This window comes from Penicillium robsamsonii, assembly GCF_028829455.1.
Source record: "Penicillium robsamsonii strain IBT 29466 chromosome Unknown utg000003l_segment0_segment0, whole genome shotgun sequence".
Lineage (NCBI taxonomy): Eukaryota > Fungi > Ascomycota > Eurotiomycetes > Eurotiales > Aspergillaceae > Penicillium > Penicillium robsamsonii.
The window spans coordinates 2,018,594-2,040,906 of record NW_026643221.1 but is presented as its reverse complement, the minus strand read 5'-3'; the positions used below and the strand labels follow the sequence as shown (position 1 = coordinate 2,040,906).

Genomic DNA, 22,313 nt, shown 5'->3' with positions numbered 1-22,313 from the left:
AACATTGGATATTGAATATTTGGCCTCAGGTGTCAACACGTGATGTCAACCGAGGCCCCAATTGTAGATTGTTGGGACTGCGCTTGTTTTTTAGCCTGTCGCGATTTCAACGAGTTATCTTGGTGATCGCAAGCATTCTATTTGCTTGAGCTTAATTATCATCATGGCAGCTGATAAAATCACGCTTGTCGTTCAGCCAAGGGGTATGCATACATGGTTATTATTGTTTGCTCATAGCTCTCAAGACCACAGTAACCCAAAAGCATCGCTAATCTAAACGCAGGCAAACCCATCAAGAAGCTCCCCAAGGAAATTGAGATCCCTCTCAATGCTTCTAGTGAAGAATTGCACACTGCACTATCCGCAGCATCCGGTTGCTCAACCCACCGGATGAGAATCACCAAGGGTAGCGACCATAGCGTGGTCCCGAACTCGGTCAACACGACCATCGAGGATACTGGCATGCGTAACTCAAGCGTGATCTACGTCAAGGATCTCGGTGCGTGTCTATACCTCATACCATGGACAATGCGAATCCAACCCCTAGGATCAACGCAGCCTTCCCAGCGAGCACACAGAAATTAACATATAGTTCTAACAGGACCCCAAATCGCCTGGCGCACCGTCTTCATCATTGAATATCTCGGCCCACTCCTGATCCCCGCACTTTTCCTCTTCCCACTCCGACCCTTCCTGTACTTCACCTTCGACAAGCCCCTACCCCCGCCATCAGACGTCCAGCTCCTAGTCTGCGTGCTACTGAGCGTGCACTTCCTGAAGCGCGAGTTCGAGACAATTTTCGTGCACCGTTTCAGCAGCGCCACCATGCCCGCCCGCAATATCGTCAAGAACAGCGCCCACTACTGGATTCTGGCCGGTTTCAACCTCGCCTACTGGGTGTTCCGTCCGGACGCGACTGCTGCTACTAGTACCCCCAACCAGGTCCTTGTGTACGCCGGACTTGCGCTGTTTGTCTTTGGTGAGCTAGCGAACCTAAATGCGCACTACATCCTGCGTAACCTCCGCCGGCCTGGTACTACTGAGCGGGGCATTCCGTCTGGATTTGGTTTCAGTGCCGTTACCTGCCCCAACTACTTCTTTGAGATCCTGGCCTGGTTGGGTATTTTCCTTGTCAGCCAGTTGAACTGGAGCGTTCTGTTCTTCGTTCTTATTGGCGGATTGCAGATGTGGAGCTGGGGTTGGAAGAAGGAGAAGCGCTACCGCAAGGAGTTTGGTGACAAGTACAAGAAGAAGCGCGCTGTCATCTTCCCTGGCCTTGCCTAAGCAGTTGGCGGAATGGCCGAGTGCAGGCTGGTATTTGGCGATCCCATATACCATGGCAATGGGCTGAATGATTGTGTGAGTGGAGAAGAGGAAGAAAACCGTAACAAGGTATCCGATTGCCTTTGTGAACGACTTGAAAGCTGCTCCAAACAGCTTATCGATCAACCCTAGTTTTCATGATAGACGGTATGAGTTACTGACATCATGAGACGATGTATTATTTTGGTATTGGACATAGAAAAAAAGAATGGTTATCGTGGTTCTTTTGCAGCTATGTATGCACGCCCATTAAAAGCAAGAATACGCCATATGTTGAAGTCTTCACGACCAGCCTGACCAACCCTAGAACATTGTACTCGCGAACAAGAGAAACACCCCAAGCAAAACGCCATTTCCCCCATGTGGAAACAGTGGATTCCTAAATGCAAACGCCACTTCAAGAATTGAGCCTCGGCTGTCTAATCGCTCTGTCTCTTCTTCTCCCATAGCTTATAGTATGGCTCTAGTTCGTGGGCACAGTCTCGGCCCTGTGTGTCAACGCACCCACGGAATTGGATCACGAAGTCACCATCCTTATAGGTACCATCCAAAGAAGCACCCGACGAGTCACTGCTATAGGATCCCAGAATGCGCTGGGGGACCAGGACGGTTCGAGCAAGGACAGTTGGGTGCCACTGCATGATGTGATCCTGGCAGAAGTTCAGTCAGGATCAAGGTTCTCGAAGCTCTATCTATATAAAGATGGAGTAATAGAGTAAAGAATTTGTCTTACCAGTCCGTGGGTCTCCGCCTTAGCAAAGTTGTAGTTGCGGTAAAGCGGGTCAAACCAGACATCCAGGAAGAAACGGGCAAACTCTCCATTCTTCAAAATGAAGCTCCCGGAGTTCAGATCTTCGCTGTCTTGGGTGAGGATAAGGTCCACATCATTTTCCTTCTGGTGTGCGAACGTCTTGATGATACTATCTGGTGGAACAATAGGCACATCCTTCATCATCAACTCTTCAAGACGGCCCTGCTCCAGAATGTGAGACTTGAGGGATTTAGTAGGGTTCATGATCAAGGCATTTGTGGCGAGATGGAAGAAATATGCCGCGCGAGGATATGTAGCCATGGCATGACGGGTGGCCGGTGCAACAGCCCAGCTCATTGGGGCATCGCCAACGGCATCGTCATAATCCGACACACTTGCGAAGAAGTTGGTGTAGCCTGTTCCCGGGTGATGGTTAGATGGAGTTCATCGCGAAGAAATATCTTCCACATTAGTCCATAGACGGGTCTCTCACCATGACGCTTGGCATAATCTTCCCGGTTTGCAACGATCTTTTTGAGATAGCTCTCGCTGAACTGTTGACGGTCTAGCAGCGTGACGATTACCACGCTAGAAGTACCCACTGGGGCTGCAACGGATGAGGAGGCTGAGGAGTAGAGGTAGTGAAGGAGATAGATAAGGGATAATATTGCGAATGCTAGGACAGCGGCCGATTTTAGTTGTTTCCTGCGATAGGACGACATTCGAGAGGAACGAGAGAGAGGTAGTGTATGCGGGCTCCGCCGCGGAGGTAACGCGAACTGCATGAAGGCAGGTGTGTTTGTCCCTATGTGAGGTTATACAAGGAACGGTGTTATTTAGATTGAATCATTAGACAGAAAACAATTCATGATAAGAAGGGCTAAGTCGAAGAGTTGAAGAAGGCTTGGAGTAAGAGAGTTGAAGATCGACGCGGGTGCGAAGATCCCGAAAGATGTGGCGTCCGAATCCGGCCCACCTCGCATTCCAACGGGCTGAGACATCCCGCATCCAGTGGGAATTTATATTTGGATTCAAAATCATCGGAGTTAAGATATATACTCTTTGCTGATTGGCTTGATAATGTAGTTTTCATTGGACAAGAAATTGCGAGAAAAAAAATCGGGAAAACAATATTGTCCGATATATTTTTTAGATCAGCCCTAGTATACATCTGAACGCTACATTTTATGTCACTCTTCTTTGGCACTTGTTACCTTTATTCTTTCCAGTAGTCTTTCACATATATGTACAACGTGTGATATATAGCTGGAAGGCTTCTTAATGCTATGAAGGCTACTACAACCGCATTGCTTTTACTTGCTCCCTAGAACGGAGGAGGGTTCAAGTCCAACCCGTCAACCGTCAACCGGAATGCATCTCTTGAGTAACTTCCCGCAACATCCATATCAAGTCGACCGCGCTCACAATCCTCCAAGTCGATATCAGAAATCACAAGTCCATTCTCGTTGCTGGAGCCATCGGCTACATCGTCAGTGGAGACTTCCCAGATGGGTTCAGCCAAGACGTCGCCGAAGGGTCCGATGATGCAGGAGCCACCACGCGAGACATAGCGGTCTGGAGCTTCTAAGAGATGATGAGTCATTTGGATAACTGCGCAGAAGAAACCGAGTGTGATCTTATACGACGTACCTTCTGTCGTTTTACCCTGCTCAGTGACCCAGGATGGTAGTTCATTGTAGCGCACGCACTGGTTGCAAGACAGCACGAAAGTGCGGCCTTCGCCACCAATAGTGCGCATGAGAGGCAGCCAGGTATCACGGCCATCAGCTGTGGGTGCGAGGTAAATGTTCACATTTTGTGAATAGAGACTTTGACGAAGCAAAGGCATGAAGTTTTCCCAGCAGATAGCGGCGGCAATAGTAAGCTTGACTCCATTAAGCTCCGTAGTGATAGCTTTAAGGGTAGAAGGGGAACCTTGGGCCCATACTAAACGTTCTGAGCCAGTCTTTTTCAACAATTTCAAGTCAGCATTGGTTTATATCTACCAATCCCGCTGTATTCGACACGAAGTCGAATTGACAACGATTGACAGCAAAAAAGCAATGACCGTGTACTTACTGGCATGACCTTTCGTCTTTTCCCCAGAACACCCCGCAGTGGGTCGACATACAGCACGGAGCAGTACAGGCTTCCCCCCGCTTTTTCAATCAACCCAGTTGCAATAAAGACACCCGTTTCTCGCGACAGCCGCTCGAGGAACTCTCTTGTCCCGTCGCCACGGTGGTCCCGACCTTGAGCTACGGGGAGCTTGCGCTCGACCCACTCATCTCCCGCTCCAGCAGGCGTATCGCCCAGGTCAACGGCAGCACGGAAGTATTCAAGAAATTGATCCCGGCCATGGGATTCACGAGCGCCAAAAACTGTTCCAAAATCGCAAGTGCGGGGGTAGCCTCCTAGATAAGCTTCTGGGAAGAGCAGAAGATGGACACCCTTTGAAGCTGCATGTTGGGTGGTTTGCTTGAGAGCGGCGAGTGTTAACTCAAGTGTAGACAGAGTGCGGGCTTGCGCCACAGCAACAGTGATTTTCTGAGGCATTATAGTGCGGTCTTCTTTGCTGTAGTGAAATGTTTCAAAAGCGAAGGTTGCAAGGAGTCAAAATAAATTGTTACCCCTCTGAGCATCTAAAGTACTCAATTCGGACTCTTTTCGGGGGTTGTAATATCCGTCGGACTATGACATGCCGATGAGCTTGCATGGGAATTTCACCAATGTTGAATATGACCTTGAATTTAATTTGTCTGTTCTCTCTATAAAAACACTCAAAATGAAGCTAAAGATAAAATAACCAAGTCTTCCAGTCTTCCAGCCTTCATCCTTTTAGTAAATCCTTAGTCACGTGGATCGATTTGAGCCGAAATGGAACTCTCATCGGACATCCTAGTCCGATACACTCAATGAGCCACCAAATGCCAAGTCCGAATGGAGAGAAACAAAGTTCCATCTAGAAAGAGACAGAAAGCACTAGCTTGTCGACGGTGTCGATCACGGAAGCAAAAGGTGAGTGTGCTCCATTACAGCCTTCAATCGCAGAAAAACCAACCAAAGCTAGTGTACAGGAAGTAGACCGTGTAATAATTGCGCAGCAGCGAATCAGGGTAAATATATTATGGCATAAACAACAGGACGGTCTTGCCTGATTGAATATAGAATGTATCTCAAGTGAGCCGGCGAGCCGAAAGGCTCGTGTCAGTACCGAGTACGTTGAGTCGACCATACTACAAGTACCCTGCTAACTAAGTTTATAGATACACCCGAGCCCTTGAAGAAAGAATTATAGACCTCGAGTCTCAAATTCCACATGAGAGACCAGGGAATATCTCTGCCAGCCGGAAAACAACTACGCAGGGATCTCCGCATCAAAGAAGCACTGAAACGGATCATGTCTCTCAGGCTTCACTTGCGTCAATGCCAGCATATTCTCGCAGTGTAGGTCAGGACAGGATCTCATCAGATTCTGTTTCTCTGCAATCTCCGGCCCCCTGCCCATCGTTGTTAGCCTTACCATCCCACTATGCAGTGGAGGGCTTGCCAGATCCTCGTGGCCAATGTGGACATTCCAGCCTATTGATTGGCATACTAGCTACTCTGACAAGCACCGATACTTTTGGACTTTCGCAAACACAGTCTGAAAGTCCAAATGCCCGCATTTTCCCGCAGTTCACAGATCAGGTATTGCAGGCAGATCGTGTCCTGCGGCTGTCAACTGAGGCATCTGATCGCTTAGTTCAAATATATCTGGAGCGAGTTAATCCACGATATCCCTTTCTTCACCTCGCTACTTTCCTCGGTTGGTATGAATCGTGGAAGGCTCATTCGCAGATGGATAGGGTCAGGAATCAGCCGTCTCTATGGAAGGACTATTTTGTAACCATGGTATGGATCGAATGCCCGTTATTTCGAATTCCTATTAACCTTCAATACATTCTAGGTGCATGCTGTTGCCCTACTTTTAACACCCCGAGTCTCGGTCGATGACATTGCTACTTCTCAAGTAAGTGTACATTTAATGCTACATCTACGACCAAAGGAAAAGCTAATAACTTAGTCTTTGTATAACACTGCCATGCAATATCTTACCCACGTTTTTGCGCAACCCGATCCTGTTCTACATGCTCAGGCGTATCTCCTTCTGACTTTACATGCACTTCATTCTCCGTCATCACATATGATTGTCACCATTGTCTCTGCAATGATGCGATACTGTGTCATGGCCCAACTTCATTTAGCTGAGAGTGAGCCGGTGGTGCCAAATCCCGCGTTTTCCTTGGAGATCCAAACCCGCCGTCGAGTGTTTTGGTCTGCTTATGCTTTGGATCGATTTGTCAGTTGGATTTACCACATCCCCAACAATATTATGGATGAGCATATTAGCGTGGAGGTAAGTCATTTCTCAATAACCCGAGATTATGATATGTACCTGGAAAGTACATTGAAGACACTGACAATATTAGCTTTTTTCAAACGTCGGAGACGCGGACCTTCACCATGAAGGATCAGAGGATAGTCGCATTCAAATAGAAACACCATCGCAGAAAACACATGTCTCACCAGCACTTCACCTATTCCGATGCAGACGTATACAATCCCGGATCATCAGCACCATGATGCGGTCTGATTTCAAAGAAATCGATGCCTCAACGACATGGCGAGAGCACATGTTGGGCGAACTGGACTCTTGGAGGTCTCAATTACGCCTATTGAGCGATGTTGCCTCCAAAAGCTACACGAGCGATCGATGGGTTGGCATGGCTTACAACTACACGATTCTCCTGTTACACCAGCCGACCAAAGAAAACGTCTGTCATGGTTTTGGGGACAGATCAGTCCCAGCCTGTGTTCAGATTGCGATGACATTTAGGACTTTCCAAAAAGACCGACAGACAGCACAACTATGGCCTGGAGTATGTGTTCGAACCCCCCTATCCTTTACCCCATCAACTGACCTAGTCCGGTAATCAGCTTTTGAGCCAAGTTGCCGTAGGTATCACCCTTCTATACTGCTTCTGGGCGACTCCACCTCAATATCAAACTATCGCCTACCGATCACGAGAGGTTCCTGAAGCATTACGCGCCTGCTCAACCGCGCTGGCTATTCTCGCTGAGCGATGGGTTCAAGCTGAGCCTTTGCGTGATGTCTTCGATGTTCTAGCTAAAGAAATCCCGCTCTATGGAACGGCGGAGGAAGACCCGCCACCGAGGCGCATCTTGACGGAGTCTGCTTCCTACATCCAATCCCTGATGCCTTTACTCACGTCGATCATCATGCATCGGGGTGTTTTGCGCATGATACGCGAGATGACTACGGAAGATTTTCCTAGGAGTCTAAGTGAGGAATTCCACCAACAGTCGGCATCGCATGACCAAACTATGCTTGGCAGTTTGAGTAATCACATGTGCTCCGAAGTGTGTCCGTTTTTCCGTGAACCAACGCATCCTGGGTCGAGTAACAGGGATACCCAGGCCTTTTCCTCACTTGAGAACGGAATTGGTAGTGCATATGGGATTGACGACGAGACGCTCATGTTTCCACTCCTCTTTGGGTCGGCGGAATTTTGATTTCAGTGGAGTGCTATATTCTCTTTATGCATGTTATAGACTTGGCACAAAAATGGAGTTAGATGAACTTGATAAGGAACACAAAGTAAGATTGGAGTATAAGTACACAGAAGACCCAAGATGCAAATTGAAAAAAGAGACCGCACCCAAATTAGAAAGCTGTGGACATCATTTCCGCCACGAGAAACGAAATAGCGTACAAAGATAATGGCACAAATTCCATGGTGCCCAAAAAACCGTCCATCGCTCTTCAGGATAGTGATACAAGCGCCTGTCCATTCCCCTTGGCACGAAAGGTCGTCCAAGTTGCTCTACTGAGCATGTGACTGGGCGCTCCGCGCAGTTTTGCGAGGCTTGGTCATTGCGTCAATGTCCAGGTTGTCGATTTTGTTCCTGATTTCCAGCCTGTGGTCCCTCATCCATTTGCTCAATGACGGGGGCTCAGGAATACCATGAGCCTTGCGCTGCTGGTCAAATTTCTCCTTGATCTTTGGTGTCTGCATAATCTGGTGTCGAAGGTTCCATCCGAAAGGACCGAGTTCCTTGAGGCGTGTTGGCCGATCAGACAGCAAATAGTTGTCTAGGCCCTTGGCCTTGTAAATTGATCGCAACGCGCGACGAGTGACCTTGATAAACACCGACTCGCCCAGAGCCTCGCTCTCAATCTTCTTTCGGCGCACATTGGGCTTCCAGCTTCGTCGTGTCTTGCCTGCGTTGCGTCCCTTGGAGATCTTGTTACCGAATCGGATGGAAGCACCTCCGTACAGACCGGAGTCAGCCTGCTTGTACCATTGGGACGGTCCGTAGGGGTAAACTGGGGCAGTGTCCGGTAGTTTTGGAACCGACTGCGTTGTCGGCGTCGTTGAGAAGGACCGCTTTGGTGTGGCAATGGAAAGGCTTCGGAAGGCTGCGGCCAAAGAGAAAGGGGCGGCCATTGCAGATCTTGTGTGTAGGCCTGCCATTGTACTCGACAGATATCGGACCGTCGCAGAGTGTCGAGAATGCAAAGAGCCGGAAAGTCGCTAATAGACAACAGGCGGAGGAGAGGTCCAACAGGGAAGAATTTGGGGCAGTTCACCGCCCTGGGGGCGGCGTTCTCATTTGGCGATCCCTAGCTCGCGAATTTCGGCCAGAAGCATATCTCAGAGAGAACCATCGCGTTACTTTTCCTCTCTATCTAAGCTATTTCTTTGAAGCTTTGATTCATTTTTACTTCCCGCTTTTCAACCCATTGACTTGTATTTCGTCAATACCTGTGGCTCTACTCGGCCACATCTCTTCCAAATATGGTCCAGATCAGTGAAGTGAAGGGCAACTCGCGCGAGAACAGAACCGCTGCGCATACGCACATTCGGGGTCTAGGCTTGCGCTCTGATGGCACTCCAGAGAACAATGCCGATGGATTTGTAGGACAAGGAGCTGCCCGCGAGGTGAGTGGAGAGTAACGCCGAATGCACCAGGGTGACTGGTTTGCAGTAACGATAACTAACGTTTTATATGGGGCAGGCATGTGGTGTTGTGGTGGACTTGATTAAATCAAAGAAGATGGCTGGACGAGCTGTTCTGCTTGCTGGTGGCCCTGGTACTGGAAAGACTGCTCTGGCTCTTGCTGTATCGCAGGAGCTGGGAACCAAGGTTCCTTTCTGCCCAATTGTTGGCAGCGAAATCTATTCCGCAGAGGTCAAGAAGACCGAAGCATTGATGGAGAACTTCCGGAGAGCTATTGGTATGCAATACGACATCAAGAAAAGCGCAACAAGCATGGAAATCTAAGCTAACGTATGACAGGCCTCCGTGTTCGCGAAACGAAGGAAGTTTATGAGGGAGAGGTGACAGAGCTTACCCCCGAGGAGGCTGAGAACCCACTGGGCGGATACGGGCGCACGATTAGCCATCTGATCATCGGATTGAAGTCCGCTAAGGGCTCCAAGAAGCTGCGCCTGGACCCCAGCATTTACGAAGCCATCCAGAAGGAGCGTGTCACAGTCGGAGATGTTATCTACATTGAAGCCAACACCGGCTCATGCAAGCGAGTCGGGCGATCCGATGCGTATGCGACCGAATTCGATCTCGAGGCTGAGGAGTATGTGCCTGTCCCCAAGGGCGAGGTGCACAAGAAGAAGGAAATCGTTCAGGATGTGACGCTTCACGATCTGGATATGGCCAATGCCCGCCCCCAGGGCGGACAAGATGTGATGAGCATGATGGGACAACTGATGAAGCCCAAGAAGACGGAAATCACGGACAAGTTGCGCCAGGAAATCAACAAGGTTGTTAACCGCTACATTGATCAGGGTGTCGCGGAATTGGTTCCCGGTGTTCTCTTCATCGATGAGGTATGTAGAGAAGTTTATCCTGTGCACTAGTAGATCGCGTTTCTAACCTCGTTTCTTCTTTAGGTACACATGCTCGACATTGAGTGCTTCACATATCTGAACCGTGCCCTCGAATCGACCATCTCCCCGATTGTCATCCTCGCCTCCAACCGCGGTCACACCGTTATCCGTGGTACTCACGAAATCAGCGCCGCGCACGGTATTCCCCCTGATCTGCTTGCCCGCCTTCTTATCATCCCCACCAACCCCTACACCCCTGAGGAGATCAAGACTATTATCCGGCTGCGCGCCAAGGTCGAAGGCCTCAATATCACAGAACCTGCCTTGAACAAGGTCTCTGAACATGGCAGCAAGGTCAGCTTGCGGTATGCCCTGCAGCTGTTGACTCCCGCAAGCATTCTCTCGCGCGTCAATGGTCACCCCGGCGCAATTGAGGAGGGTGATATTGCTGAGTGCGAGGACCTCTTCCTGGATGCCAAGCGCAGTGCAATTATTGTTGATCAGGATAGCAAGAATTTCCTGCAATAGATGGCTCTGAGGTTAAAGTTCCATGATCTTGTATACCAATGGGGTATCTTGGATGTTTATTGAAAAGGCGAATTGTTTTGTGTGGGCCTGGTGTTACGCTAATGCTATGTATCAAATTTTATTTCCAACTTATTTCAACTTTAGAGGATAAATGGCTGTAGATACAAAATAGCCCTGGAGTGTATAGATGTCATCTGCATATCGCAAATGCAACCCCGGGATGAATCACGTGTGTCTCACCGTCACCCGTTCCTGTCCCAGCCTTTGCTAATCCTATCAGCACCTTGTGTTATTTAAGTATTTTCTCTTTGTGCTCCCTACTACCCCCGGAAAGCCAGACTACATCATTTGCAAAGTGAAGCCACCCTAATAAGATCCGTTGACTGAACCGCCACCCAGCACTATTGAACAGCGTCACCCGCCCCAGATAAAGGTGGAGCCTACATCAACACATCAACCATTGCAGATAACAGATCTTCACTTCGACCTCAGCTAGAACACATATCATACAATCACCATGTCAAACGCACTGAACGCAGACGCCGGCTCGGAGATGTTCGCCAGCTATGAGAACGAGTTGAAGCTGGTGCAAGCCGATCTGAACCAGAAGCTGGACCAAATCGCCGAGGCAAGCGGCGAGCAACGGAAATCAGCAATCGCCAACGCAACACATGTTCTCGAAGAAGCAACAGAACTGGTGAGTTCACCGAGCCCCCTCATACCGTTCTTGTGCGCCACAATGCGAGAACAACGAACAACCACAAGAACAAGAGAACTAACCCAACAAATTCCCATCTAGCTCGACCAACTGCGCATGGAGAAGCAGAACATCCCCTCAGCAACCCGGTCAAAAGTCAACATCCGCTTCCGCAACTACTCAACCGACATCGATGAGATCAAGCGCAAGCTTAAGTCCTTCTCGGATGACCGGCAAGCACTATTCGGCGACCGGTACACCGACGAGCCGCAGGATGAGCACCTCGAACAAAGACAGCAATTGCTTTCCGGTACTGATCGGCTAGAGCGCAGCTCAGCCCGGCTTCAGCAAAGTCAGCGCATGGCGCTGGAGACGGAGGATGTTGCTCGCGGCACGCTCGGCACCCTGTATGAGCAGAGAGAGCAGATCACGAATGCTCGGAATAATTTGCAGCAGAGTGAGGGTTACGTTGATACTAGCATCAAGACTTTGAGGGGCATGGCCCGTAGGTACTGACTCCCCTTTGTTTCGTTCTGATCTATATTATATGTGATTGCTGACCTCCCGTGTGTTGTTTAGGATGGCTACCAATCGGATGATCACTATTGCTATCATTACAGTCCTGGTTCTTTTGATTTTCGCTGTTATTTTCAGCAAGTTCCATTAGCACTCGAGTTTTGCGCTGGCGTTTGTATATTCAGCCTTATCTTTCATGTCCTTTTATTTTTTGCTCTCACGTCTACTCTAGCAAGGCTATCGTCTCTCTCTTGCGTGTGTTTTTGCAATTATGTATGATAGCATCCGGCGAGTCTTGATACATCTAGACCCAAGTTTCTGGTCCAAGCAATCCCGGTCTCTAATATGACGATTAACAGCCCAAAGAATCCCAAGTCTTTATCAGAAAGTACCGAATAGTTTCAATTGGGGGGTATCTCATAACGCCAAATAACAAAAATCGGAAAGACACATCTCAATACCCTCAGTTCATAATCCTCATCGCCCCAAAAACAGCATTTACAATAACACCCACACAAACAGCAACTCCCTTCCTCCAACTCCAAACTCCCTCCTCTCTGCGCAACCACATCGCACAACCAACAGGCCAAAAGAACCCCATAACAGCCCCCCAAAGCATATCATCCATCGCCCCACGCGATCCAGATCCAATCCCGCCCTCATCATCCCCAAAGCCACCCCCCTCCCCACCAAGACCACCCTGCATCTGCGCTGCCGTCGACCCCTCATCCATCCAGCGATCTTCAAGATCCCGCAGCTGATCACCAGTAGGCATAGTATCCGGCGTTCGAGAAACAGACTGCACGGCCAGAAACTGGGAGCGCAGAGCGGTAACCTCGGCCGCTGTGAAACCTGCCGAGAGGAGGCGGTCGAAGCCGCGGGGTGCGGGTGTAGTGGTAGTTGACTGGGACTGGGGCTGGGTTTGGGGGTGGCGGTGCGGTTGCGCAGATGTTGGGAGTAGAGATGAAGTATCCTTGGCGGGATATTTCTTGCCTGCGTTGGCTTGCTGCTGCTTCTGCTGCAGAAGGACTGTGGATGCCACGCTTGCTTCGCTGGCTAGGTCTTGTTTTGAGAGTGCAATGTCGCCGATCGAGCAGTGGATGTAGAGGCGTGGGCGGGTATCGCGCACCGGCTGCTTGCCTTTGCCATTTTCATCTGGTGTCTCTGGCTGGTCTGCTGCGGGGCGAGGGCTCCGGCTTGGTGATGGTGGGAGCTTTAGTGAGACTGTTAATGCGGCTGTGTCTTCGAGACCGCGGCCGGCGTAGATGAGGCGTAGTCGGTTGGATGATAGGGTTTGGGGGAGTTCCGCTCGGATTAGTTGCTTTAGGCCTGCGCCTGTTGTGGTCTCGGGGTCTGGGACGTCTAATTGGAGATCGGGGATTGAGGCGGAGAAGCGGACGGTGATGAGGAGCGGGTCGGTGTCTGTTTCGCCTAATGCGTATGGAGAGAGGAATGGTGAGGCCATGGTTCAGTAGGAGTTGATATTGTGTTTTTATGTGGAATGGATTGAGGCTGCTCTGTACAAGCAATGACTGATGGTGTGTTTCAAGTTGGAGATGCGGCACTTACCCCATTCCGGGGCCTCGGACCATATCATATCCCGTCAGGTGACATACTACATGTAGGATACGAAGTGTATACTATCGCTTCTCTACAACCCCGAAGACTGATAGGAAGAAAAGTAAGATCAAGCATCGAGGAAGCAGGTTTATGGTAAAAATGTATGAATTTTGAGGTATGTCACATATCATCATCAATGTCCTTCCAAAGTTCGGACTAATCTATAAACAAAGATATCACATGGTTGATTTTGCAAGGGTTCAAAATCATTTCTCTGCAGAAAAGAAAGGAAACAGTTCATTGGCTGAGCCTCTAGCCTGTCTCTTGACAAGGCCCGTCAACTTGTGTGCCCACAGGAACTCACAGTGACGATGTGAGAGAGTTGGAAAATGCAGAAAGAAAGTGCGTAAAGGTATTAACTGGATATCAAGCGTATGTATTCAAACAAAAGGGTAGTCGTGGGATCCCAAAACCCCCTTTTAAAAACGCCGTCCGATGCACCAAGAAGAAAGACGCCAAGAGGTTCCCGTATAAGAAACATATCAAAAGAAAAGCTCAAGCTGTGTGCTTAAACCATGAAAGATTCGCCGCAGCCACATTCTTCCTCTGTAATTATGAGTCAGTAAACCGAATCTAAGAAGCTGCATTTTTTTTGTAGGGGCCACATACTGATGTTGGGGTTGCGGAAAACAAATCGTCTGCTCAGCTTGTCCTCTTGCCAGTCCATTTCGCTGCCGATAATACTGAACAGGGCCTTGCTGTCGATCAAGACTTTCACCCCATCCTGCTCGACTACCTCATCGAATTTTCCTGGCTTCTCCACGTACTCCAGGTGATAGGCGAGGCCGGAGCAGCCACGGTTCTTCACACCCACTCGAATGAACTTCGGCTCCGGCTGTGCCATCAATTTCCGAAGCTGCTCGGTGGCCACTGGGGACAGCTTCATGGCTGCCTTTCTTGCCCGAAGTGGTCGACGAGGCTTCGAGGAAGTCTTGGAGGCGGACGGAGAAGCGGAAGTCGGCTTCGATTTTTGCGCTTCGCCTTCCCGTAGACTCACATTAGACAATGTGTTTTGTGATGTGTTCTGGTGGGATTTCATGTCGGAAGGAGGGAATTCAGCAGAGATAGAAGTGTCGGCGCCGCCGGTGCTTCGGGGTGGCGGGAAGGATGGGAATGAATGAGGACGGTAGGCGGTTGCGGTTTGCATATCCCGCTTGGAAGATAGGTGAGCGTTTCCATATGATGAGAAAGTACGCAGACGTGCCGCCGAGGGCTTTGCCCATCGGAGCAGTGTGGCGGATGATGTCACAGGACGTTGCATGGCGGTACAGAAACTCATGGTCGAGGTGCAGTCAGTGTGAATAGGAGTGAGCCTCGACGAAAATAGCTATCGCCTCATAGAAAAAAAAGTGCGAGAAAGATGGTGGGATGGAGGATTAACTAGTAAAGTTCAAAAGAAGAATCTCTGACTGTTTTGAGGATTCCCCCGTGGCACCGGATTGGATTATGTAAGGTGGTTGCATGACGCAAATGTAGCCAATCATCGTTAAGTAATTTCTACACACAAGCAGTTGCAGCAGTGGCGCCATTCCTCGGTCTCGGGAGGCTCTTTAGCTTATTTTTTGTTAAAGGAAAGGCTGAGATAACATATGATTCCTCTTTGCCCTATTCAATTTAACTACCTTGTTAAATATAACCACAACTCAGACCTGATTGATTTCAATGTTGTCATCCAGTTTACAGGTGCGTTTTTCGGATGCTGAGTCATCCCTGACCGCGGAGAATTCCGTTCCTCGGAGAAACCTGGCTCACCTCTCAAGAGGGATGCCACACCAAATGCAGCTAAGTGGCGGAGAATAGTGTTAAAAAAATGTAGATGGGCTGTATAGATCCACCGAATTTAATATACGAATATATTGAGAATTGTTTCATTTTTATAATCCCAGAATGTAAAGACATTAGTGTAAAGGACATGTGGCTGGATCGGCTGACAAAGTGGCTGGTGTCCCTTTTTCATGAACCTCGAAGCAATTGAATCAACTCGACTTTAAATTAACCTTACTCTTTGGGTTCCAATGCTGGCGATCTAATCGTTGCAGATCATTCTGTCTAATATCATGGACGCCTCACCCCTCACCCAGCAGAGTAGACCTGAGTCCTTCACACCAAAGATTGTCCAGCTCTATGAGAATCTCTTCAAAGTACGGACAGAAAACATGGCTTTGTGGGATATTGCTAACATACCCATGATAGGCAGCGGATGATGCAGACCCCTCAGAGGGCTTCTGGAGAGAACTCTTCTTGCTACCTCCAGACCGGAATCAATTGCATGCTATCCTGGACCATTTGAGCCCAGACGATACAATCGGTCTACAGGTAAGCCATGATGCAGAATGCATCCCAGAAAATAGACGCAAATACCTGATGCAATTACTAGATTCAAACTCGGCGTTTCTTTGTCCGTGCCATTCGCGAAGCGGCAGCTGGAGTCGCCCCGTCAGATTCGTATGCACTAGATGTAAGAACCCCGTGATCAATATCCGGGACATATTGTCTAACCTTGTTTCATAGACATTGACTGTTTTCTTGACGAGTATTCTGAGCAAGAAATACACAAATCCAAGTTCGGATGTCATCACCGTTCTTGCAGGACTCGACGAAGTGGACCATATCATTGCTGACTTCGTGGCCGTCTTGGACAGAATAATTCGCAATGGCAGTAGTTGTAAGTCTTTGTCTGTCCTACTCTTTACCACGATCATGGCAGTTGATCCTAATTTTTTTTCCAGTCGATGTGCGGCTCAAAGCTATCAACACGGCCATTGCCATGACTAGCGGGGCATACAAAACTAGCCTGGTCTCTTATCTTACACACAGGGATCTTTTCCCATCGCTTATGAAGGTTTGATTAAGTCATATTGCTTTTATGTATGGAAATAACTGACAGTTTCCAACAGTATGTTTCTGATTCTGATACCCCACTACAAGTGTTCGACCCATTCCTCCTTCTGGGGCTATTGGCCAACTACAACAAGTTTGAATTCCAAAATCCTTATCAGCTTCGCCTTGATGATTTCGTGAATGAGTCAAATATTAAAAAGGTTGCTAAGGGTGTCGGTCTGGCCTGTAATCGCCTGCGAAACGGCTACATTGCTGTCCAGGATGATATCCCAGAAGGCTGGAGCTTGACCAACACATTGATTTTCTTTGGACTACGAGTGCTCGCTCCTGGCGCCAGAGACAAAGTGAACCCTCCTTCGGCAGAAGAGGCGAAGGCCCTGTTCGCTGATCTGTAAGTTCTCTGCGCCGATAATTCATTGGTTCGAAACTTACAATCCTGGCAGCCCAGCACAAGAAGCCGCAATTCTAATGGCCACGTACGACTTCACAAATGCCAATAAGCTCTTTGGTTATCATTTGGTTCATCTGGAACCGGGAAGCAATAATGAAGAATCGCCTTTCTCGAGCTTCCTCTCATTGTCCTCCTATCTTCTCCAACATGCATATCGATCCCCGCGGGTCGGGCACTATGCCGAACTAAACCTGTTTACACTTCGCATTCTGGTTGAAGACCCGACCATCTGCAAGCACATTTGCAGCGAAGATGTCAAGCGAAAGGTTCGCATCTGTCGACAGAAACAGCCCTATCTCCCCCTAGTCAGCGGAGACCGGGTCCTCGCAACCGTCATCTTTGACATCGCCATCGACACTATTACGCATAACCTTCGCCGGCGCCTCGACGTCAACATATACAGGTATGTAACAATAATCAACTATATCCACTAGCCACGGCATAACTAACAATCTTCCTAGCCACACAATCGCAATCACCCTCCGCCTACTAACATACCTCTCAAAGAACAAGATCCGCCTCACCTACCACTGGTCCGAGCTCTGGCGGACTCTTCTCTCCCTCATGCGCTTCCTAACAACCTACGCCTCCGATCTAACCAGCAACCCCAAGATCCAAACCCTCACAACCTCCCTCGCAGACCTAATCGCATTCTGCGTCTCAGGCGGCGACACCTTCCTCCCAGACCCAGCCTCATACGACGACCTCTTCTACAAGCTCGTCGAAACAGGCCCCATCATCTCCAAATTCCGTGATGCATACGCATTGTCACGCTCCAATGCTGCAGCAACAGGCGTATCAGCCTCCAAATCAGCCGATGCAATATCCCAGAACGAGCTGCATTCAGCCGCTATAGACACCCTTCAGTCCGTGTCTACTCATTTCTATACGCTCCTCTTCCAGTCGGATGGTACGGATGCTGCCGCTGCTGCGGTTACGACAGCCAGTCCTAAAGCTGGTGAGCCTGCGCCGGTGGTGTTACCGTCAATCAAGAAGAAGAATCTCTCCCCGCGCGAGGTCCATTTTATCATTAAGCAGGGCTATGATACGCTGAGTATCCAGCCGCCTGAGGGTCTGAGTGCTTGGACCAAGTGGCGTGAGGCGGAATGGAAGAGTGAGTTGAAGCGTGCGGCGCGATGTGCTGTTGATGATGCTAGGCAACTGGTTGCTTAGGTATCCGGCTGTGGGGATCTTTCTTTCCTTTGTTCTTTTTCTATGGATCTTGGATTCTGGTCTGAATTCAAAATATTTGTGAGTGGTACTATGGAGAGGTAGATCACTAGGTAGTAGTGGTGGTATCATGGAGTTTTCCATGAAGATATCCAATGAGAATTCATATTTTCTCCCTTCTCGGTGTTAACTTGTTATTATTGCCTTGCATCCATGATAACTACCAAGGAATATTAGCCTTGGTCTCTACTTCCAATACATCCTACGAGAACCATGAAATACTCTACGTCTTCTTAGAGATTAAGACATAGTTAAGCAAAATGTTATGTATTCCAGGCCCGCGCTTCTCGAATCGAAATCTAAAAAAAAACATGTTGCTGCTGGAAGGGTAGCCACCTCCACCCCAACACAAACACAGGCAACAAAAAAGAAACAGAAGCCCCTTTCCCTTACTCCAAAGAACTTACCGCACTCAGTGAGTGCTCTCCGCCGGCAGGTAGCTGGTAGCGAAGTACTTCTCAGAGTTCTTGCTCAGCCACATAGACAGCTTGGAGATCTCCTCACGCAGACGGTTTGTAGCCTGCATATCCATGTTAGTCTGAGCAATCAACTCAGGCATGGTACCTACACAAACGCAACGATTAGCACAGTTCCCGACCCTCACAGTTAAATCAGAAGGTGAACAGGAAATACATACTGAACAAGCGGATCAGGTGCTCCGCTCCGTAGACATCGATGGGGCCCTTATCGGCTAGGTCCCCAGTGGCAGCCTCGAACTTCTTACGCAGTCCGCGGTACTGGGGGCGCTCGTGGCGGTAGAGAAGAATCTTATCCAAACACTTGTCGAAGTACTCCTGGATCCCGGCGACAACTTCCTCAAGCACGTCCTCGTCTGCTGACGAGCCCGACCGCTTTGGAAGTTCTTCCTCGTGCCAGTCTTGCAGGATCTGGCGGACTGGATACTTCGCTGGTAGAGAGACGACACACTGGTTCTTGGTTACTTGCTCCCAATCGTCGACAAGTAGGGACTTCAAGTTGTCTGGCATGAGAATGCGGACTGAGGGGCGGATGTTGAAGCTCTCCTCCTGTTGTGGATTGTTAGTATGAAATCATGAATGTTATAGTTCTTTTGTATTTTTTTTCTTGGTTTTGCTTCAATTGCACCAAATTTGGGAGTTTGATGTGGTAATTGCATACCTTTTCAATTTCACTGTCACGGGCTCGCTTTGTGCCACGGCCGGGCACGGAGGCGCCGCGCTCCTCGCTGTCCCGCACAGAGTCACGGTCGGAACCGGCACGCTTCTTAGCAGTGACCTTGGTGTTCTTCAAACGGAAAGAAGCTTCAGCTTCGCGACGCAAATTGTTGGCCAATTCGCGGTTGTCTTCCGTGTGCTTGCGAAGACGGTCCTCCAGGACCCAGTCATCCCAGCTGTTGAAATGTTAGCAAATTGCTCCAAATCGAACGGGTCTGGACACGTTGGTTGCTCAAAACATGTGCAGTAGGAAACAAGAGGCCTTGTTCATAACAGAGAGTGCATAGACGAATGTCAAGTTTTCCGTAATGGCCCGGACAAACTTTGGAGGGGACAACAACATTGAATCTCTACGCCACAGCCAGGATGTAGAGAAACAGGGAAATGAAATAAGCCAGACTTACGTATTCTTCCAGCCCTTGTAGTGGACTTGGTATTCAAAGGGACTCTTCTTGTCAGTGGGATCCTTGTGGCGAACATCCAGGATCTTGGCATCGTAAAGAATCTCATGGTGGAAGCAAAGGACCTTCTCGTCCTTACTATACATGGAAATAGGAGCCATTTTTGTCGGAGAAAGGTGGAAGATGTGCGTGTTTCAAGTCGGTATAACGAATTGGAGACCTTCGAGCTCAAAAGTGTAGAGTCTGGAAGATGTTTCCTGTCTTCACGGGAAAAGGTCCCGTGGGAGTGATACAGGCGGTAGCAGCCACAACGATCAGAAGAATCTCGGGAGCCTTCAAAGATTCCGATGGACTGTAACACTGCAAATAGATGCAGACTTGAGCAAAGACAGCAGAGGAAGATGCACAAAGGCAGTACAAGATGTTTTTGATAACGGCAAATTTGACCAAGGTGGAAGAAGAAATCCACAAGATTAGATCAGACGAGAGACCAGCTCAGGAATCATAGAAAATATCAAGATTTTAGAAGAGAGAAAAGGTGGTGAAGTAGTCCTGGCGATGTAGTAGATGTGGAGTGCAAAGGAGAAGAAGGAAATCAAGCGAAGATATGAGTGGCCCCTTGAGAAGAATTAGGCGCGGCACTTTATTCCATTCACATTTACTATTCATACATCTTCTATTATTACAATAACTATTCATCAATTCATTTCAATTTCCCAATTCAATTCATTCTGTTTCTTATTGAGCTTCACGTGAATATTGTCAACTTCGGTTCGCGTCAAACGGGAAAAGACAGAACTACATGGGGGGAAAAAACACCATACTGTGAATACTACACACATCCATCATGGCCCCCTCAGAGGAGTCCATCCTAAGCAATTTCCTGCTCTCTCCAGCCCCGCTGCCAATAGTCATCTCACTACAAAAGTTCACAGAGCTCTTCCCAAAGCGCTGGAGATCCCATCCACACATCAGGACATTGTATCGGGAGCTACAGCAGGTCCGAGAACAGGACATGGACCGGGTCAATGAAAGCATTGACAACGAGATCAAGCAAGGTGAAAAGCAGAGAGCAGAGCTCCGAAAAGCCATCCTAGCCACTGGAGTCGAAGCCTCCAATTCTGAAGAGCAACGCGAGATGGACATGGATCTTCATCTGTTCGGCCAGCCACCTACCGCACCGGGAGATTATCACTCGGTGGCTAGTCTCCTGGCTGAAATGGAGACGGCTGGCGCTAATATTGAGCATGAAATCGCTGGGATTGATCATGAGGCTGCGAAGATTTTGGCTCAACTCAATACGACTGTGGGTGGTATGAGCGATCTCCGTTACGGCAAATTACAGGGTCCCGCTGGGATTGCAGAAGATGTGGCTAGTGAGGCGATCAAGGGCCTACAGAACCTCGAAGATGTTTGTTATGAGAGTAGCACTTCTTGAGAATTATGCTTCTGGCTCATTGTGCATTGTGCATTGTTCCCATTGGTTATTTGCAATGCAAGTGTTGAGTACCCCTGACCTATTGGTACGTGGTCTGATTCTAACAATGAAAGACCTCAGCTGACATATTGATATGCAGATAGAAGACCAAATATGACGGGCGCTTTTATGTCTAAATCCTGATTTCCAGCCTTGGAGAGTTGTCTGGCAGTTTGTGCATCGAGCTCTACGTTCTAATCTTCAACGTGATTGCTGTGTTGTCGCCCATCTGCCCTTTTTACCTCCAGGACTATGTTGGTCAAGCTAGCTGCTCTTTGCGACACAAGAAATTTGTTCTCTTGGAAAGGACATCTATTGCACTCTTATGATCCCCCCAATCTCGGCCGTGGGTTGGAAGAACTCTTCTATTATGCCGAAGCTCTTGTCGACCAACGCTTATGTCCAACCCATGTAGCAAATTTACATCAATTGTTACACATGTAACACTTAACTTGGTCCTGGACGCCGGCTTTGGGCCAAGTGTTGACTACCCTTCCCGGAGACAGAATAAACACAGTGGACTATTGAGAATTCATGTATCTAAAGCCCTGTACATATTCTTAATCCCACCAATTCTACAAATAATAATCATTTCCATATGTATTCTGTATTTTTCTACTCGTCTAGTAATTGCCCACTTCTCGCGATAAGAAGTGTGGGGAGCCAAACGCGTGCCGCGTTCGCGTTTTCCTCCTTCAACTCCAATTGAACATCAAAGAGACCACATCATGCCCTCCATAAAGCTGCACCCACACTGCTCAAATCCAGCAAAAGCAGCTGCGACCGCCACAACGCCAAACAATCCCCTTCCAGCACTCCTTCAAACACCCTCGGGCTTAGCCCTTCTTGAGCTCCAGGGCACAATCAATGTCCCCACAGGGAACGAAGAAGATGACATAGACTACTCTTCCTCTACGGATAATCCAGCCTCTACCTTCGAAACTCCGATCGGAAAACTCATGTTCCCAGACTACTCGGTCCACAACCCAAACGACACAAAATGGATGAAGCGCGCATACATGTATGTCGGCCGGTACCAGCGGATGACTGGAGAAGTCAAGAAGCTGCCACGGCCAATTGCTGTGCTACAAAAGCGTCAGGCGTCGGAGGGCGAGGAACTCGAGGTTGTGGAGATTGTGCGCTATAAGATCTTCTTCAAGAGTCGACCGGAGCCCGTGACTAATGCTTGATTGGGCCGGGTTGGAGGTTCTACTTTCTTACAATTGAATGGGATAAATTGGCGAATCGGGACTTTTTGGAGATGGCATCTATTGTGTACAACATATACTGGAGCCGCAGGACTGGATCGGAGGTCATGACATGCATGGCCAACCCAACTGAACATGGACTCGCGCTTTGCTACGGAGAATAG

The 22,313-nt window shown here is 48.8% G+C and overlaps 13 protein-coding genes across 13 annotated transcripts; 7 read left to right on the top strand and 6 right to left on the bottom strand.

The window, feature by feature from the left end:
- Window positions 1–163: 163 nt before the first annotated feature.
- N7447_005505 (trans-2-enoyl-CoA reductase (NADPH) TSC13) lies at window positions 164–1,284 on the top strand (the record flags this gene model as incomplete). Its single annotated transcript, XM_057229767.1, has 3 exons — window positions 164–203; window positions 284–499; window positions 602–1,284. 3 exons carry the CDS (start codon window positions 164–166, stop codon window positions 1,282–1,284), a joined length of 939 nt encoding a protein of 312 aa, XP_057084857.1.
- A 458-nt stretch (window positions 1,285–1,742) lies between these two features.
- On the bottom strand, window positions 1,743–2,859 carry N7447_005504 (putative alpha-1,6-mannosyltransferase subunit; the record flags this gene model as incomplete). The annotated part of the gene is made up of 3 exons (XM_057229766.1): window positions 1,743–1,973; window positions 2,057–2,490; window positions 2,568–2,859. 3 exons carry the CDS (start codon window positions 2,857–2,859, stop codon window positions 1,743–1,745), a joined length of 957 nt encoding a protein of 318 aa, XP_057084856.1.
- A 539-nt stretch (window positions 2,860–3,398) lies between these two features.
- N7447_005503 (carbon-nitrogen hydrolase family protein) lies at window positions 3,399–4,630 on the bottom strand (the record flags this gene model as incomplete). The annotated part of the gene is made up of 3 exons (XM_057229765.1): window positions 3,399–3,658; window positions 3,725–4,040; window positions 4,154–4,630. The coding sequence occupies 3 exons, from the start codon at window positions 4,628–4,630 to the stop codon at window positions 3,399–3,401; spliced, it is 1,053 nt and encodes a 350-aa protein (XP_057084855.1).
- Window positions 4,631–5,014: 384 nt separating this feature from the next.
- Window positions 5,015–7,651, top strand: N7447_005502 (fungal specific transcription factor domain-containing protein; the record flags this gene model as incomplete). The annotated part of the gene is made up of 8 exons (XM_057229764.1): window positions 5,015–5,092; window positions 5,113–5,190; window positions 5,243–5,280; window positions 5,341–5,968; window positions 6,024–6,086; window positions 6,141–6,473; window positions 6,547–6,996; window positions 7,055–7,651. 8 exons carry the CDS (start codon window positions 5,015–5,017, stop codon window positions 7,649–7,651), a joined length of 2,265 nt encoding a protein of 754 aa, XP_057084854.1.
- Window positions 7,652–7,962: 311 nt separating this feature from the next.
- On the bottom strand, window positions 7,963–8,586 carry N7447_005501 (mitochondrial 54S ribosomal protein bL28m; the record flags this gene model as incomplete). The annotated part of the gene is made up of 1 exon (XM_057229763.1): window positions 7,963–8,586. The coding sequence occupies one exon, from the start codon at window positions 8,584–8,586 to the stop codon at window positions 7,963–7,965; it is 624 nt and encodes a 207-aa protein (XP_057084853.1).
- A 351-nt stretch (window positions 8,587–8,937) lies between these two features.
- rvb1 (RuvB family ATP-dependent DNA helicase pontin) lies at window positions 8,938–10,515 on the top strand (the record flags this gene model as incomplete). The annotated part of the gene is made up of 4 exons (XM_057229762.1): window positions 8,938–9,081; window positions 9,158–9,377; window positions 9,440–9,987; window positions 10,051–10,515. The coding sequence occupies 4 exons, from the start codon at window positions 8,938–8,940 to the stop codon at window positions 10,513–10,515; spliced, it is 1,377 nt and encodes a 458-aa protein (XP_057084852.1).
- Window positions 10,516–11,032: 517 nt separating this feature from the next.
- Window positions 11,033–11,879, top strand: N7447_005499 (v-SNARE protein VTI1; the record flags this gene model as incomplete). The annotated part of the gene is made up of 3 exons (XM_057229761.1): window positions 11,033–11,212; window positions 11,315–11,721; window positions 11,792–11,879. 3 exons carry the CDS (start codon window positions 11,033–11,035, stop codon window positions 11,877–11,879), a joined length of 675 nt encoding a protein of 224 aa, XP_057084851.1.
- A 312-nt stretch (window positions 11,880–12,191) lies between these two features.
- On the bottom strand, window positions 12,192–13,193 carry N7447_005498 (DSC3 family protein; the record flags this gene model as incomplete). Its single annotated transcript, XM_057229760.1, has 1 exon — window positions 12,192–13,193. One exon carries the CDS (start codon window positions 13,191–13,193, stop codon window positions 12,192–12,194), a length of 1,002 nt encoding a protein of 333 aa, XP_057084850.1.
- A 663-nt stretch (window positions 13,194–13,856) lies between these two features.
- On the bottom strand, window positions 13,857–14,627 carry isa1 (Fe-binding Fe/S cluster assembly protein ISA1; the record flags this gene model as incomplete). The annotated part of the gene is made up of 2 exons (XM_057229759.1): window positions 13,857–13,894; window positions 13,958–14,627. The coding sequence occupies 2 exons, from the start codon at window positions 14,625–14,627 to the stop codon at window positions 13,857–13,859; spliced, it is 708 nt and encodes a 235-aa protein (XP_057084849.1).
- A 778-nt stretch (window positions 14,628–15,405) lies between these two features.
- Window positions 15,406–17,813, top strand: N7447_005496 (ARMH3 family protein; the record flags this gene model as incomplete). Its single annotated transcript, XM_057229758.1, has 8 exons — window positions 15,406–15,489; window positions 15,542–15,664; window positions 15,726–15,806; window positions 15,860–16,013; window positions 16,078–16,190; window positions 16,246–16,580; window positions 16,633–17,043; window positions 17,102–17,813. The coding sequence occupies 8 exons, from the start codon at window positions 15,406–15,408 to the stop codon at window positions 17,811–17,813; spliced, it is 2,013 nt and encodes a 670-aa protein (XP_057084848.1).
- A 469-nt stretch (window positions 17,814–18,282) lies between these two features.
- Window positions 18,283–19,625, bottom strand: N7447_005495 (Chromo domain/shadow; the record flags this gene model as incomplete). The annotated part of the gene is made up of 4 exons (XM_057229757.1): window positions 18,283–18,434; window positions 18,508–18,895; window positions 19,008–19,239; window positions 19,468–19,625. The coding sequence occupies 4 exons, from the start codon at window positions 19,623–19,625 to the stop codon at window positions 18,283–18,285; spliced, it is 930 nt and encodes a 309-aa protein (XP_057084847.1).
- A 686-nt stretch (window positions 19,626–20,311) lies between these two features.
- Window positions 20,312–20,902, top strand: N7447_005494 (Cnl2/NKP2 family protein; the record flags this gene model as incomplete). The annotated part of the gene is made up of 1 exon (XM_057229756.1): window positions 20,312–20,902. The coding sequence occupies one exon, from the start codon at window positions 20,312–20,314 to the stop codon at window positions 20,900–20,902; it is 591 nt and encodes a 196-aa protein (XP_057084846.1).
- A 767-nt stretch (window positions 20,903–21,669) lies between these two features.
- On the top strand, window positions 21,670–22,131 carry N7447_005493 (Ctf8 family protein; the record flags this gene model as incomplete). Its single annotated transcript, XM_057229755.1, has 1 exon — window positions 21,670–22,131. One exon carries the CDS (start codon window positions 21,670–21,672, stop codon window positions 22,129–22,131), a length of 462 nt encoding a protein of 153 aa, XP_057084845.1.
- Between the last annotated feature and the right edge of the window lie 182 nt (window positions 22,132–22,313).